The sequence below is a fragment of the Hyla sarda genome, chromosome 10 (genome assembly GCF_029499605.1).
Source record: "Hyla sarda isolate aHylSar1 chromosome 10, aHylSar1.hap1, whole genome shotgun sequence".
In the NCBI taxonomy this organism is placed as follows: domain Eukaryota; kingdom Metazoa; phylum Chordata; class Amphibia; order Anura; family Hylidae; genus Hyla; species Hyla sarda.
This window is the reverse complement of record NC_079198.1, coordinates 122,575,697-122,590,540: the sequence shown is the minus strand read 5'-3', so window position 1 is coordinate 122,590,540 and position 14,844 is coordinate 122,575,697. Positions and strand designations below refer to the sequence as shown.

General features: G+C 46.2%; 1 protein-coding gene across 1 annotated transcript in view; it reads left to right on the top strand.

Moving 5' to 3' along the window:
• Positions 1 to 14,844, top strand: part of LOC130293183 (uncharacterized) — a 294,563-nt gene that overhangs the window by 31,320 nt on the left and 248,399 nt on the right. Inside the window, exons 7-9 of the mRNA XM_056541664.1 lie at positions 487 to 591; positions 669 to 860; positions 9,524 to 9,634. Coding sequence (XP_056397639.1) covers positions 487 to 591; positions 669 to 860; positions 9,524 to 9,634 — 408 coding nt within the window. The remainder of the gene's footprint in view (positions 1 to 486; positions 592 to 668; positions 861 to 9,523; positions 9,635 to 14,844) is intronic.

Below are 14,844 nucleotides of genomic sequence, written 5' to 3'. Positions count from 1 at the left end.
GGTGACTTGACTTACTGACTTGTGGCTGTAATTTAGGCTTGAGGCCTCCGGATGTGCTGGACACTGGCTCTGAGACGTCCGGACTGGACTTGACCTCAACAGAGAATGAGTCACAAGAGAGAGATTGTAGTACCTCCCCCTCTTATAAAGGGGGCTGAGCAAGGAGCCCATAGGCTAGCTGCGGGTCATCTGGCCACCTGGTGCTCTCAGGGTAATAAAACATGTGACTTTAACATGTGAAAACCATTATCATGTGATCAATAACCATGTGACCATATGAAAGATACTTTACACATAATATACAATTATGCAGATTATAGGGGTACTGTGCAGGCGAGACCGGGGGATGTGCAGGGACTCAAGCTGATAGGACTGTGAGATGCATATCCAGTACTGGGACATCAGAGATATAAGAATACTGTCACTTGATTCCACAATGTCTGCATTCACCATGTGTAACTGCAATGCTAATTATTCTCTGTTTAGGTTATTTCTGTGCTGATGGCGCCACCAAATCTTCCTGCCCAACTGGGACCTTCTCAGACAAGGAAGGACTTCTTCAGCAGAGTGAATGCACCCTCTGCCCTGCAGGTCAGCATAGTGTTTTCTGATGTCCCTCTGAACTAGCTGTAATAGACACATCTTAATGAGGTATTACATATTTACAGGGTACTTCTGTTTGGAGGGAATGTCTCAGCCACCTGGAGAACTCTCTCTGTGTCCTGCAGGGTTTTACTGTCCTATAGGCACTCGAAATTCCCATGCTTATCCGTGCCCAGCTGGGACCTACAATGACCAAACTGGGCAAGGACACAGGGGCAGCTGCAAGGTTTGTTCCGAGGGTGTGTTCTGCCAAGAAGGTAAGTAGGCTCACATACCGCTTTACTATCTACTGTACTTAAATCTGCTACAGTGTACTGTATAGTGATCAGGGCTGGTGCAAGGATTTTTGCCACCCTAGGTGAAAGCTACTTTTGCCGCCCCTTGACTCCGCCCATTGGCTCCGCCCTTTGCCACACCCCACCTTACTACTGGGGTTAAATACTATAACAAACCTCCTGCTCATGTCATCTCCTTACTACTGATGTTACACACTGTAACAAACCTTCTCATTGTTAGGATTCGGCAGGCTGGATGTGGATCCTCTGTGTCAGCGAGGGATTGGCGTGGACCGTACCGGTGGACCGGTTCTAGGTTGCTACTGGTATTCACCAGGGCCCGCCGCAAAGCGGGATGGTCTTGCTGCGGCGGTAGCAACCAGGTCGTATCCACCGGCAACGGCTCAACCTCGCTGACTGCTGATAAGGCGTGGGACAGAAGGACTAGACAGAGGCGAGGTCAGACGTAGCAGAAGGTCAGGGCAGGCGGCAAGGTTCGTAGTCAAAGGTGATAGCAAAAGGTCTGGAAACACTGGTATGGCAAACACAGGAAACGCTTTCTCTAGGCACAAGGGCAACAAGATCCGGCAAAGCAGGGAAGGGGAAGTGAGGTTATATGGACGTGGAGCAGGTGGAAGCTAATTAGACTGATTGGGCCAGGCACCAATCATTGGTGCACTGGCCCTTTAAATCTTAGAGAGCTGGTGCGCGCGCGCCCTAAGGAGCGGAGCCGCGTGCGCCAGGACGTGACAGCCGGGGACCGGGACAAGTAAGTGGATTGGGATGCGATCCGCGAGCGGGCGCGTCCCGCTATGCGAATCGCATCCCCGTCGGCAGTGTCAGTGCAGCGCTCCCGGTCAGCGGGTCTGACCGGGGCGCTGCAGAGAGGGGAATGCCGCGAGCGCTCCGGGGAGGAGCAGGGACCCAGAGCGCTCGGCGTAACACTCATCATGTAATTACCTTATCAGGGTGACACACTGTAACAAACCTCCTTCTTATGTAATCACCTTACTACTGGAGTGACACACTGTAACAAACCTCCTTCTTATGTAATCACCTTACTACTGGAGTGACACACTGTAACAAACCTCCTTCTCATGTAATCTCCTTACTACTGGGGTGACACACTGTAACAAACCTCCTCCACATGTAATCTCCTTACTACTGGGGTGACACACTGTAACAAACCTCCTCCACATGTAATCTCCTTACTACTGGGGTGACACACTGTAACAAACCTCCTCCACATGTAATCTGTTTACTACTGTAGAGACACACTGAAACAAACCTCCCCTCATGTGATTACCTTACTACTGGGGTGACACACTGTAACAAACCTCCTCCTCATGTATTCTCCTTACTACTGGGGTGACACACTGTAACAAACCTCCTCCTCATGTAATCACCTTACTACTAGGGTGACACAGTTGTTTGGAGCGGGCGATATTTGAATCAATGTGCGTGGCATGTGGTACCTGTGAGTGACAGTGTGAGCGCACGGGGGGGGGGGGGGGAGCGTTCCAGGCACATACTGAACAGAGCGGGGGGGAGGGGCCAGTGGGAATTGCGCCCCCATCAAGAGTGTGCTATAGGCGGGTGCCTACTTAGCCTATAGGGAGAACCGGCCCTGATAGTGATTGAGGTTAGGAGTATATGGGCTGTTTTGTTTCTCAGCTGACTACTTACCTGTTCCTTTTAGACTTTAGACTTTTAGATAATGATTTGTAGTTCACAGTTTAGATGGATTTCATACAGGACCACTTATCACAGCATCCTTCAACATTCAAGGTCCTACTTTAATAATTCAGAGAATCCTGTTAAAAAGTACCTGTCACCAAATAAACTTTTCTAAACTACCTCAGGCTATGCTCTCTCACTACTCCTAATGTTCCTCCCACCCTTAAAAAAAAATCAGAGCTTTAACCTCTTCAGGACGCAGGGCGTATGGATACGCCCTGCATTCCGAGTCCTTAAGGACCGAGGGCGTATCCATACGCCCGTGGGAAATCCGGTCCCCACCGCTAGCCGGTTGGGGACCGGAGCCGGATGCCTGCTGAAATCATTCAGCAGGCACCCTGGCACATTGCCCAGGGGGGTCCTGAGACCCCCCCCCCATGTCGGCGATTGGAGAAAATCGCATGTCAATTCAGACATGCGATTTTCTCCAATTCCGGGCTGATCGGGTTTCTGGTGACCCGATCACCCGGAAAATAGGGCTGATCGGAGTTGTCAGTGACAGCCCCGATCAGCCTAAAGGATAGGAGTGAGGTCGCAAAGCTGCGATCTACTCCTATCCCCTGCCATTATTCAGAACGGAGTTCTGACCAATGGCAGCGCAGGACAGGGGGTTGCCATGGCTACCCCCCATTCTGCCCGCCCCTGGATGTCGAGGGGCTCTGGGAATAAGATGGAGGCCGTACCTGCAGGAGAAGATGCCTGGGGACCTGGGATCTTCACCGGAGCCTGCAGGATCCTGATCAGGTAGGGAATCGACAGTGGTGGGGGGGGGGGGGGGGGGAGGGGGGGAACCACTATGGGGGCCAAACTGCAACTCCCAGCATGCCCAGAGAGCCAAAGGCTGTCTTGGCATGCTGGGAGTTGTAGTTTTGCAACATCTGGAGGGTCACAGTTTGGAGACCACTGTTACAGTGGTGCCCAAACAGTAGCCCTCCAGATGTTGCCAAACTACAACTCTCAGCATGCCTCGACTGCCCAGGCATACTGGGAGTTGTAGTTCTGTAACATCTGTCCCTTCAGATTTAGCAATTTTCATGACATTTTTGAAAATTGCTGCTCTACTTTCAAGCCCTCTAATTTTTTCAAAAAGCAAAAATATGTCGTCCATTTTATGATGCCAACATAAAGTGGACATATTGTGTTTGTGAAGAAAAATAAAATTTATTTGAAATATCCATTTTCCTTACAATTAGAGAGCTTCAAAGTTAGAAAAATGCTAAATTGTCAAAATTTTCATGAAATTTGGGGATTTTTCACCAAAAAAGGATGCAATTAACGCCAAAATTTTACCACCAAAATAAAGTAGAATATGTCACGAAAATACATTCTCAGAATCAGAATATTCGGTAAAAGCGTTTTCGCGTTATTAATTCGTAAAGTGACGGTGGTCATATTTGTGAAAAAGGGCTCAGTCCTTAAGGTGAAAAAGGGCTGTGTCCTTAAGGGGTTAAAAGTTCTGTATCTTACCTTTCTTCTTGCTCACATAGTGCAATCTCCCAGCAGGAGAAAATGGGTGTTTCCCAGCAGGCATGACATCACTGAAGCCTGCTAGGGGACCACTTCCGCCCTCACATGGTTGCAGTGCTGCGATGAATAGAAGACCTCAGGCTCTGTGCATGTTTTAGTGAGGCTCTTTGCAGCTGTCAATGAAGCTCAGTGAAGAGAAGTACTTCCTGAGTTTGGCCTCCTACCATGCCGGTAGGAGACCAAACTCACTGTATTAATTGTGGCAGGGAACAGAACAGCGCCACTTAGTGGCCGTTTTTTCTGTTACATTTTAAACAAATTTATGTTGATAATTTTGAAAGCAAGTGAATGGGAAAGTGTCTTCTAATTACACAAGTAACACTATATTAAAAGTTTTATTTGGTGACAGGTACTCTTTAAGTCAAGGTTATGTTGTGTGGGTGATAGGAAGCACGGTTATTGGTGTCCAACATCATTGTCTCGCAGAGATGGCTCTTGCATTCAGTTTTCTGTGTTATTTTTCACTTGTTTCCTCCCAAACAATACAAATACAGGGATAGATTGTTTGTCTTCCTATAAAATAGTGGGTGTATGATATAGAGAAAAGAGATTGTGAGCTTCTGTAGCCAGGGGCCGATAAGAGTGATTACAATTGTTTATTAGGAGCCAGTAACTAGTCAGTTCTTGAAGTTGATGCCATGAAAGCAGGAAAAATGGTCATGTGTAAGTATCTGTAAGAGCGGCCGGTCTTGTAGAGTGTCCCTGGTATGTAGTGGTTAGTACTTACCAAGAGTGCTTAAAAGAGTTCTGTAGTAAAACATCACTTATCCCTATCCAAAGCATAGTGGATACATTATACACGGCTCAAAAAAATAAAGGGAACACTTAAACAACACAATGTAACGCCAAGTCAATGACACTTGTGTGAAATCACACTGTCCACTCAGGAAGAACACTGATTGACAATCAATTTCACATGCTGTTGTGCAAATGGAACAGACAACAGGTGGAAATTATAGGCAATTAGCAAGACACCCCCAATAAAGGAGTGGTGTCACGATCACACCCTATCGGTCCAGCCAAGACATTAGAGAGAGTGTGATGGTGCAAGGGTTAAGGCCACCAGACCTCTGGGTATGCACTACTAGTCCCAGCAAGTCACCAAATTAACCCTTAGATAAACGTGTTTCCACCAGAGCTGCCTTCAGAAAGGTGAGCTCATATATTTAGAGATCAAAGACCAGAGCTGATTAATTAAACATCTAATCTGATAAAAGGTATCACAGTGCTATGCATAAAAATAAACAAATTACATACAGTTACAAAAATATGAAAGAGTTTAGCAAGGCAAGTTCAGAAAACAAAAGATGAAGTTCTTACAGCATGATGATATAGCCGTCCTTGTGAGTGAGTCCAGCTGTTGTTAGGATGGTCTTGTCAGCTTATGCCACAGCCTTGAACAACCAACTTTTAGTCTAGCATTGTTTTAAATATCATATCTGCTTTCTTGGGAGGGAGACTCCATTCCCCCCTCCCCTCTGATCCCACCAGGGGGTATTTTCTCTTAATGGCCCCCTTATCTGTGTGATTATATGATGGGACCAGAGTGCCCCTTACATCCTGCTGCTTCAAAAAAGCCTTTGACTTCAAAGGAGATGTAAACAAACAGCCAGACCCCCAATAAAATGCAATACCTTGGGCCTGACAAGTGGTTCGACAGGTGGTCACCACAGACCACTTCTCAGTTCCTATGCTTCCTTGCTGATGTTTTGGTCACTTTTTAATGCTGACGGTGCTTTCACTCTAGTGGTAGAATGAGATGGAGTCTACAACCCACACAAGTGGCTCAGGTAGTGCAGCTCATCCAGGATGGCACATCAATGCGAGCTGTGGCAAGAAGGTTTGCTGTGTCTGTCAGCGTAGTGTCCAGAGCATGGAGGCGCTACCAGGAGACAGGCCAGTACATCAGGAGACGTGGAAGAGGCCGTAGGAGGGCAACAACCCAGCAGCAGGACCCCTACCTCTGCCTTTGTGCAAGGAGGAGCAGGAGGAGCACTGCCAGAGCCCTGCAAAATGACCTCCAGCAGGCCACAAATGTGCATGTGCCAACTCAAACAGTCAGAAACAGACTCCATGAGGGCCCGATGTCCACAGGTGGGGGTTGTGCTTACAGCCCAATACTGTGCAGGACATTTGGCATTTTCCAGAGAACACCAAGATTGGCAAATTCGCCACTGGCGCCCTGTGCTCTTCCCAGATGAAAGCAGGTTCACACTCGGCACATGTGACAGACGTGACAGAGTCTGGAGATGTCGTGGAGAATGTTCTGCTCCTTGCAACATCCTCCAGCATGACCAGTTTGGCAGTGGGTCAGTAATGGTGTGGGGTAGCATTTCTTTTGGGGAGCCGCACAGCCCTCCATGTGCTTGCCAAAGGTAGCCTGACTGCCATTAGGTCCCGAGATGAGATCCTCAGACCCCTTGTGAGAACATTTGCTGGTGCGGTTGGCCCTGGGTTCCTCCTAATGCAAGACAATGCTAGACCTCATGTGACTGGAGTGTGTCAGCAGTTCCTGCAAAAGGAAGGCATTGATGCTATGGACTGGCCGCCCGTTCCCCAGTCCTGAATCCGGTTGAGTTCATCTGGGACATCATGTCTCGCTCCATCCACCAATGCCACATTGCATTACAGACTATCCACCTCATCAGGATCATGCCCAGGCATTGTAGGGAGGTCATACGGGCACATGGAGGCCACAAACACTACTGAGCCTCATTTTGACTTGTTTTAAGGACATTACATCACTTTGATTTTCACTTAGACTTTGAGTGTGATATATCCAGATCTCCATGGGTTGATAAATTTCATTTCCATTGATAATTTTTGTGTGATTTTGTCGTCAGCAAACTATGTAAAGAGGAAAGTATTTCATGTGATTAGTTCATTCATTCAGATCTTGGATGTGTTATCTTAATGTTCCCTTAATTTTTTTGAGCAGTGTAGATTGCGGGGGATCCAACCAATGAGACCCCCCGCAATCTCCTGAATGGTCCCCCTGCAGTCTGCTGGAAGGAGGCGTGCCGACCCCCGCATGGAGCAGCGTCCGACACGACCCCTCCATGGATCTCTATGGAATACATGGAAGGGGCATGTTGGCAGCGGCTTCCTGTGGGGGTCAGAACAGCTGCTTCTGGCAGACTGCCGGGGCCCCCTTTCAGGAGATCGTGGGGGGTTTCGTCGGACCCTCTCGCAATCTATAAATTATCCCCTTTCTTTTGGATAGGGGATGAGTAATATTTCACTGCACTATTCTTTTAATGGAGATCTAAAAGAGAGGATAGAGGCGCTCCATGGTGAAGGAAAACCAATACACCAGATAAGGGCAAGAGTAGAGAACCCCTTAGGCTGGGTTCACACCACGTTTTCTTAAATACGGTTCCCGTATACGGTTTGGAGGAGGGGGGCAGGGCTTAATCGCGGCGCCCGCACTCAGCCGTATTCGGGAACCGTATTTAATGCAAGTCTATGAGCCGACCGGAGTGAACCGCAGCCTCCGGTCGGCTTCGTTTTCGGCCGTATGCGGTTTCCCGACCGCAGGCAAAAACGTGGTCGACCACGTTTTTGCCTGCGGTCGGGAAACCGCATACGGCCGAAAACGAAGCCGACCGGAGGCTGTGGTTCACTCCGGTCGGCTAATAGACTTGCATTAAATACGGTTCCCGAATACGGCTGAGTGCGGGCGCCGCGATTAAGCCCCGCCCCCCCTCCTCCAAACCGTATACGGGAACCGTATTTAAGAAAACGTGGTGTGAACCCAGCCTTACCCAATTTGGTTGTGTAACCACATACACAATAATGGGATGCGTGTAGCTGAATAATGGCTACCGTCCGCAGCCTTCCTGCACCAAAGGAATATGCAACAAGAGGACTTCAGAAGAACCAGGAGTTAGAACGGCGCTGGACAGGATCAAGACTTCCACTGGGAAAAAAAGACGTGTGCCTTTATTTAACCAACATGCAACGTGTTTTGCTGTGCATGTGCTTATTCTTTTAATGGAGAAGAACCCTGCACATTGATTTTTCTGGCAAGAATAGGCTAGCCCGCCATTTCCACAAAAGAGCTGCTGTGGAGCAAACTGGTGGAAAAGTTACTACTGGCTATGATAGAAAGGAGTCAGACTGCACAAGGGATCACAGTCTTCTGTGTATAGGGCCACAGAGCCGCAGACTGGTCACAATGCCTATGCTGATCACTGGCCACCACAAGTGTCTATCATGGGTATGTGGCAGCCACTGGCTATTAGTAGATGTACCTTGTTCGCATCGTAACGCCAGGGCACCATTTTTCCGATCCACAGTCCGAAGTTAGGGAGACAGCGTCTCCTGGGCCAGACACGATGAGCGAATTAACACATCGACGTCAGGTTACGGATAACGGTCCTTACAGAAGGTAACACACAGACAGCTGGCCTTGATGTGAGAGTGCAGCCTACCCCGTGCGAGCCTTGTAGCCGTTCTGAGACTTGTGGTGTTTTTCACCGGACGGCATTGTAGACTGTAGTTTCTGGTTGCTAGGGTCCTTCCAAGGCAGTGTAGACTATTCTGCAGGGGCATGTAATCCTCCTGCGAGTGATCCTTGTAGGATGATCAGTAGAAAGATTAAAGGGGTACTCCGGCACTTAACATCTTATCCCCTATCAAAGGATAGAGGATAAGATGTTAGAACGCGGGGATTCCGCCGCTGGGGACCCCCGCGATCTCTCATGCAGCACCCCTGTTTTTCAGCTGCACAGAGTGAGGATCAGGGGACGGAATATCGTGATCTCACGGCTCTGCCCCCTCTTGACGTTACACCCTGCCCCTTCAATGCAAATCTATGGGAGGGGGCGTGGCGGCCATTAAATCAACAGGTGCCAGAAAGTTGTAAATTACTTCTATTTAAAAATCTTAATACTTCCGGTACTTGTCGGCTGCTGCAGGAAGTTCTTTTATTTTTTAATTTCTTTTCTGTCTGACCACAGTGCTCTCTGCTGACACCTCTGTCCATGTCAGGAACTGTCCAGAGCAGGAGAGGTTTACTATGGGGATTTTCTCCTACTCTGGACAGTTCTTGACATGGACAGAGGTGTCAGCAGAGAGCACTGTGGTCAGACAGAAAAGAAATTTAAAAAGAAAAGTACTTCCTGTGGAGCATACAGCAGCTGATAAGTACTGGAAGGATTAAGATTTTTAAATAGAAGTAATTTACAAATCTGTTTAACTTTCTTGCGCCAGTTGAAAAAAAATTCCACTGGAGAACCCCTTTAAGATGTATATTATTGATTTATAAGTAACAGGCAATGCTCGCTGTAGTATATTTTTTTTATTCATGTCCATTCCAATATTCCTTTCTTACCTGGAGGATTTATAATGTATATAATCTAGGCCTTTCTTCTCCGCAGGCTCCTCAGTCTCAGGTTTCCCATGTGCCAGGGGGAAGTTCTGCCCAGCTGGCATCAGCCGCGAACAAGACTGTCCCCCAGGGACCTTCACGCTTCACAACGGGGCTTCCAGTAAGAACATTTATATTCTTTATATTTTATTATTATTCAGAGGCCAAAGAGCAAGTAGAATTATCCAGGGATATGTACATTTCAGTGCTCTGAATCATATCTATGGCCGTGAACAGTGGGGTGCCCCCCGGGTGTCCGCGATTCCGTTGGTACAATTCATGGTGCTGTGAGGGGGAAATTGGATAATCCCGACAGTTTGAGAATGAAAAGTAATTTAGAGAATACTGTATAGCAGCTAATGTCCTGGGGCTGTTCACATTATGTTTTAAGGCTCCACTGTAGGTATAACCTGGGGTATCACAAGTTAAACCACAGCATTCTTGTTAGGCCTCAATAGATTGAATGTAGTCTACTTATGACTGTGTTTAGTCTCTTTTGTGCCTGTATACATTGTTATTTGTGGAGCACAAAAGTCTCCTGCAGATAATATATATTCTAGCCTAAAGAAGACAAAACTTAGGATTGTCAGATTTCCTTTTTGAAAGTATTTTAATATATACTCTTGGAATATAGTTGAAACATGGCATGAACAGTAGCTTCAAACTGTAAGGAATGTACAGAGGAATCATAAAGATGGTAAATAAATACATGGTACACATCTGTGCTCATAAGTTTGCAGAAATTGTAACATTTTGGCCTTAATTTAGACAATATTGCTGACCTTGCAAGAAACTTTGCATTGATCAATAGTGCAAACATATATAAGAAACTTTGTGATATATCTCCTTAGATAAAAATGCTTCTTTCTCCTGTTATCAAGCTTTAAGTGTCCTGTTTGTCCTCTATGAACATAGCCCCGCTTGTCCTCAGTGTACAGAGCCCCGCTTGTCCTCAGTGTACAGAGCCCCGCTTGTTCTCGGTGTACAGAGCCCCGCTTGTTCTCGGTGTACAGAGCCCCGCCTGTCCTCGGTGTACTGAGCCCCGCTTGTCCTCGGTGTACTGAGCCCCGCTTGTCCTCGGTGTACTGAGCCCCGCCTGTCCTCGGTGTACTGAGCCCTGCTTGTCCTCGGTGTACTGAGCCCTGCTTGTCCTCAGTGTACAGAGCCCTGCTTGTCCTCAGTGTACAGAGCCCTGCTTGTCCTCAGGGCACAGAGCCCCGCTTGTCCTCGGGGCACAGAGCCCCGCTTGTCCTCCCACACTTCCTGTATTTGGACTCCTCACAGAAACACACAGGCAATAGCTGCAGGGACAAACATATACATATTTTTTTAACTAATGTATATTACAAATATACATATAATGGTATTATCTATATTATGTAAAAAGTTTTTGTTAACCCCTTCCCGCTACAGGACGTATGCATGCGTCCTGCGTGGGCTCCTCGCTGACCCCACGTTGTATCGCGTCGGTCCCGGTGGCCATCAACGACCGGGACCTGCGGCTAATACCCGACATCACCGATTGCGGTGATGCCCGCTATTAACCCTTCAGGCTAAAGTGAAAGTAAACATTGCCGGTTAACTCAGTGGTGCTGTTCGGGACATCAGCAGTGAAATCGCGGCGTCCCGAACAGCGTGCAGGACGGCAGTAGGATCACTACCTGCCTCCACGCTGAGATCCAGGCAGGAGCAGTCGAGCGGCGATAACACTGATCAATGCCAGGATGTTGCCTGGCAGTGATCAGTGGAGGAAATCAGTGTGTGCAATGTTATAGCCCCCTATAACACTGCAAAAAAAAAAAAAAAAGTTAAAATAAAGTGTTAATAAATGTGATTTAACCCCTTCCCTAATAAAAGTCAGAATCACCCCCCTTTTCCCATAAAAAAAAACTATGTAAATAAAAATAAATATAAACATATGTCGTATCACCGCGTGCGTAAATGTTGCACCTATAAAAATATATCATAAATTAAACCGCACAGTCAATGGCGTACACATAAAAAAAATTCCAAAGTCCAAAATAGCGTAATTTTTGGTCACTTTTTATACCATAAAAAAAATGAATAAAAAGCCATCAAAAGTCCAATTAAAACCAAAATGATACCGATAAAAACTTCAGATCACGGCGCAAAAAAATCAGCCCTCATATGTGGAAAAATAAAAAAGTCATAGGGGTCAGAAGATGACATTTTTAAACGTATACATTTTCCTGCATGTAGTTATGATTTTTTCCAGAAGTGCGACAAAATCACCTATATAAGTAGGGGATCATTTTAACCGTATGGACCTACAGAGTAAAGAGAAGGTATCATTTTTATCGAAAAATGCACTGCGTAGAAACGGAAGCCCCCAAAATTTTCAAAATGGCATTTTTTCTTCAATTTTGTCACACAATGATTTTTTTTTTTCAGTTTCACCGTGGATTTTATGGTAAAATGACTGATGTCACTGCAAAGTAGAATTGGTGGCACAAAAAATAAGCCATAATATGGAATTTTAGGTGGAAAATTTAAAGGGTTATGATTTTGAAAATGTGAGCAAGAAAAAAAAAAAAAAAAAAAAAAGAGTGCAAAAATTGAAAAACGCCATGTCCTTAAGGGGTTAATGACAGGAACACTTAAGGGTATACAGAACAATTATTGATTATTTTTTTATTATTATTTGTTGCCGGTGAATATGAATCCAAATAAAAATGGCTCACACATTACAAATTCTCCAAGGGTATGAAAACTTTTGAGCACAGAACGGCACAATAATTCTTCGATCTCTGTATGATTTATCCCTACTCACAATATTGGTTGTGGATGGGGTTTATCTGTTGAATTATTGTAAATCCTTCTACATAATGGAATGATTTGTGCGGATCTCTGACCCTAAGACCTGAATATGGTTCATACATATAATGCAGCAAAGCAGCTGTGACATAGTTTCTACTTTCTCTATGGCAATGGTCTCCAGCTGTTGCAAAACTACAACTCCCAGCATGCCCGGACAGCCAAAAGTAGTTGTAGTTTTGCAACAGCTGGAGACTCACTATTTGAAAAACACTCCTCTATGGAAATACCCTAATGCAGAGGTGCCTCCAGCATGCTACAACTTGCAGCATGTAGTTGTAGTCTTGCAACATCTGGAGGCACCCTGGCTGGGAAACATGTGTATTCTGTATATTTCATATACAGTAATGCAATAAGACTTCCATGTAAATTAAGGCAATAAACATGAAATGGGAGAAATACAAGTGAAATAAAACCTGGACTTGAGAATAGGACAAGACTGACATCTGGTGGTGGGTTGGTGTATTACATGTCAGCAAAATATTTCTTTGCCTTTTCTCTATTCACTGCAGAGATGAGCACATCAGAGCTGTAATGTCTCTGTGCACTTTAGTAATGGACCTTCATGGGTACAAACCACCCTTTATACCAGTGGTCTCCAACCTGCGGACCTCCAGATGTTCCAAAACTACAACTCCCAGCATGCCCGTACAGCCGTTTGCTGTCCAGGCATGCTGGGAGTTGTAGTTTTGCAACATCTGATGGTCCACAGGTTGGAGACCACTGGTATATACAGTACTATCCTGCAGTCCTGTGTTCTCTCCTACAGCTTTTCCTCTAATTCAGTAGTTTAGCAAAAGAGGATTACAACTTGCAGAATGACTACACACAGGGCTCATTTGTAGTCTGTCGCCATGGAGACAGACTACAATCAAGCATCTGTTTTGGAGCTGCATGTACCCCCCCCCCCCATCGGATATTGACCTATCCCAAAGACAGGCCAACAAAATTCTGATTTGGTTTACTTAAGTTTTTTTTTTTTTTTGCATCCACATGTTTCATTACTGTAACTTGATCATGTGGTCACCAGTCTGACTCTTCAAATCTTCCAATGTTTTATGGTTACAACAGGATGATAGTATAAAGTCCGACCTCCTGTGAACTACAGGATGACATCATCAACGACCAAATCCCTCCTACTAGCTCCAAGACCCCTGCAGTTATATACATCCCCTGCAGATCTATTTGTATACTTCTGCTGCTATTTCTATGGGATCAGGATATATAGTAGTTATACACTTCTCTCCTCCAGCTCTCTCTGTATACTGCTGCAATCAGGATATATATTAATTATACACCTCTCCTCCAGCTCTATCTATATACTGCTACTGCTTTCTCTATGTGATCCGGACATATATAGTAGTTATACACCTCCCCCCCCATAACCCCCCACAGCTCTATCTGTGTACTTGTCAGGATCAGGGGTGGTAGCGGAGGCTGGTGGTGGATCCGCTGTGCCAGAGAGGTGATGACGTGGGCCGTACCAGGGGAGCGGAGTCTAAGGAGTTACTGATTTTCACCAGAACCCGCCGCAAAGCGAGTTGGACTCGCTGCGGCAAGCAACCCCCAGGTCGTTCCACCCAGTAGCGACTCAACCTCTCTGGCTGCTGAGATAAGGCAACGTACAAGAGGATCAGGCAAAGGCGTAGTCAGACGTAGCAAATGGTCAGGGCAGGCGGCACAGGTTCACAGGCGGAAGTCAGTAGCAACGGCAACTGGCAGGGTAACACAGGAACAAGGAATGCTTTCTCTCAGGCACAAAGGCAACAAAGATCCGGCAGGAGGCTGTGGGAGGAGACGGTACTTATAGGCAGTGCACAGGTGAGGCCTAATTAAGTCCAAACAGCACGCCCTCTCACAAAGCTTAACCCTAAATGAACCACTTTGGACCAGGCACCAATTTCCTGTGCACTGGTCCTTTAGATCTAAGAGTCCCGGTGCACGCGTGCCCTAGAGAGCTAGGATGCACACTCTGTGACGCCGGAGCGCTGCCTGGGGACACACGCTGTTAGCACTCCGAGGCAAGCAGGGGGCCCAGAGCGCTCAGCGTAACAGTACTGCTGCTGCTATCTCTATGAGATATATAGTAGTTATACACATCCTCCCTCCAGCTCTATCTGTATACGGCTGCTGCTATCTCTATGGGATAAGGATATTGCTGTGATTTTTCCCAAATCATGGCACAAATTGACATATTGTACTGCAATTTTGCAACATATGTAAAAAATGTGTCATTTTTACCAAGATTTAAAAAATCACAGCAAAAACAGATAAAATGCAGTACAAATGTGTGAAAATGCAGTAAAAATTCAGTGTGAACGTAGCCTAAAGATGTCAAATCTAAATAAAACACCTCAATTGTGATCATAGGTCAAATCATTTTTGCCTCATGGCATCATTCTCTTAAAACCTCACTGTGAGTATGCAGTGTGAACTGACACCAACCCACTTATAAGTCCGAGTTCACCTGGGTGACCTGCAACACTAGCAGCCTGA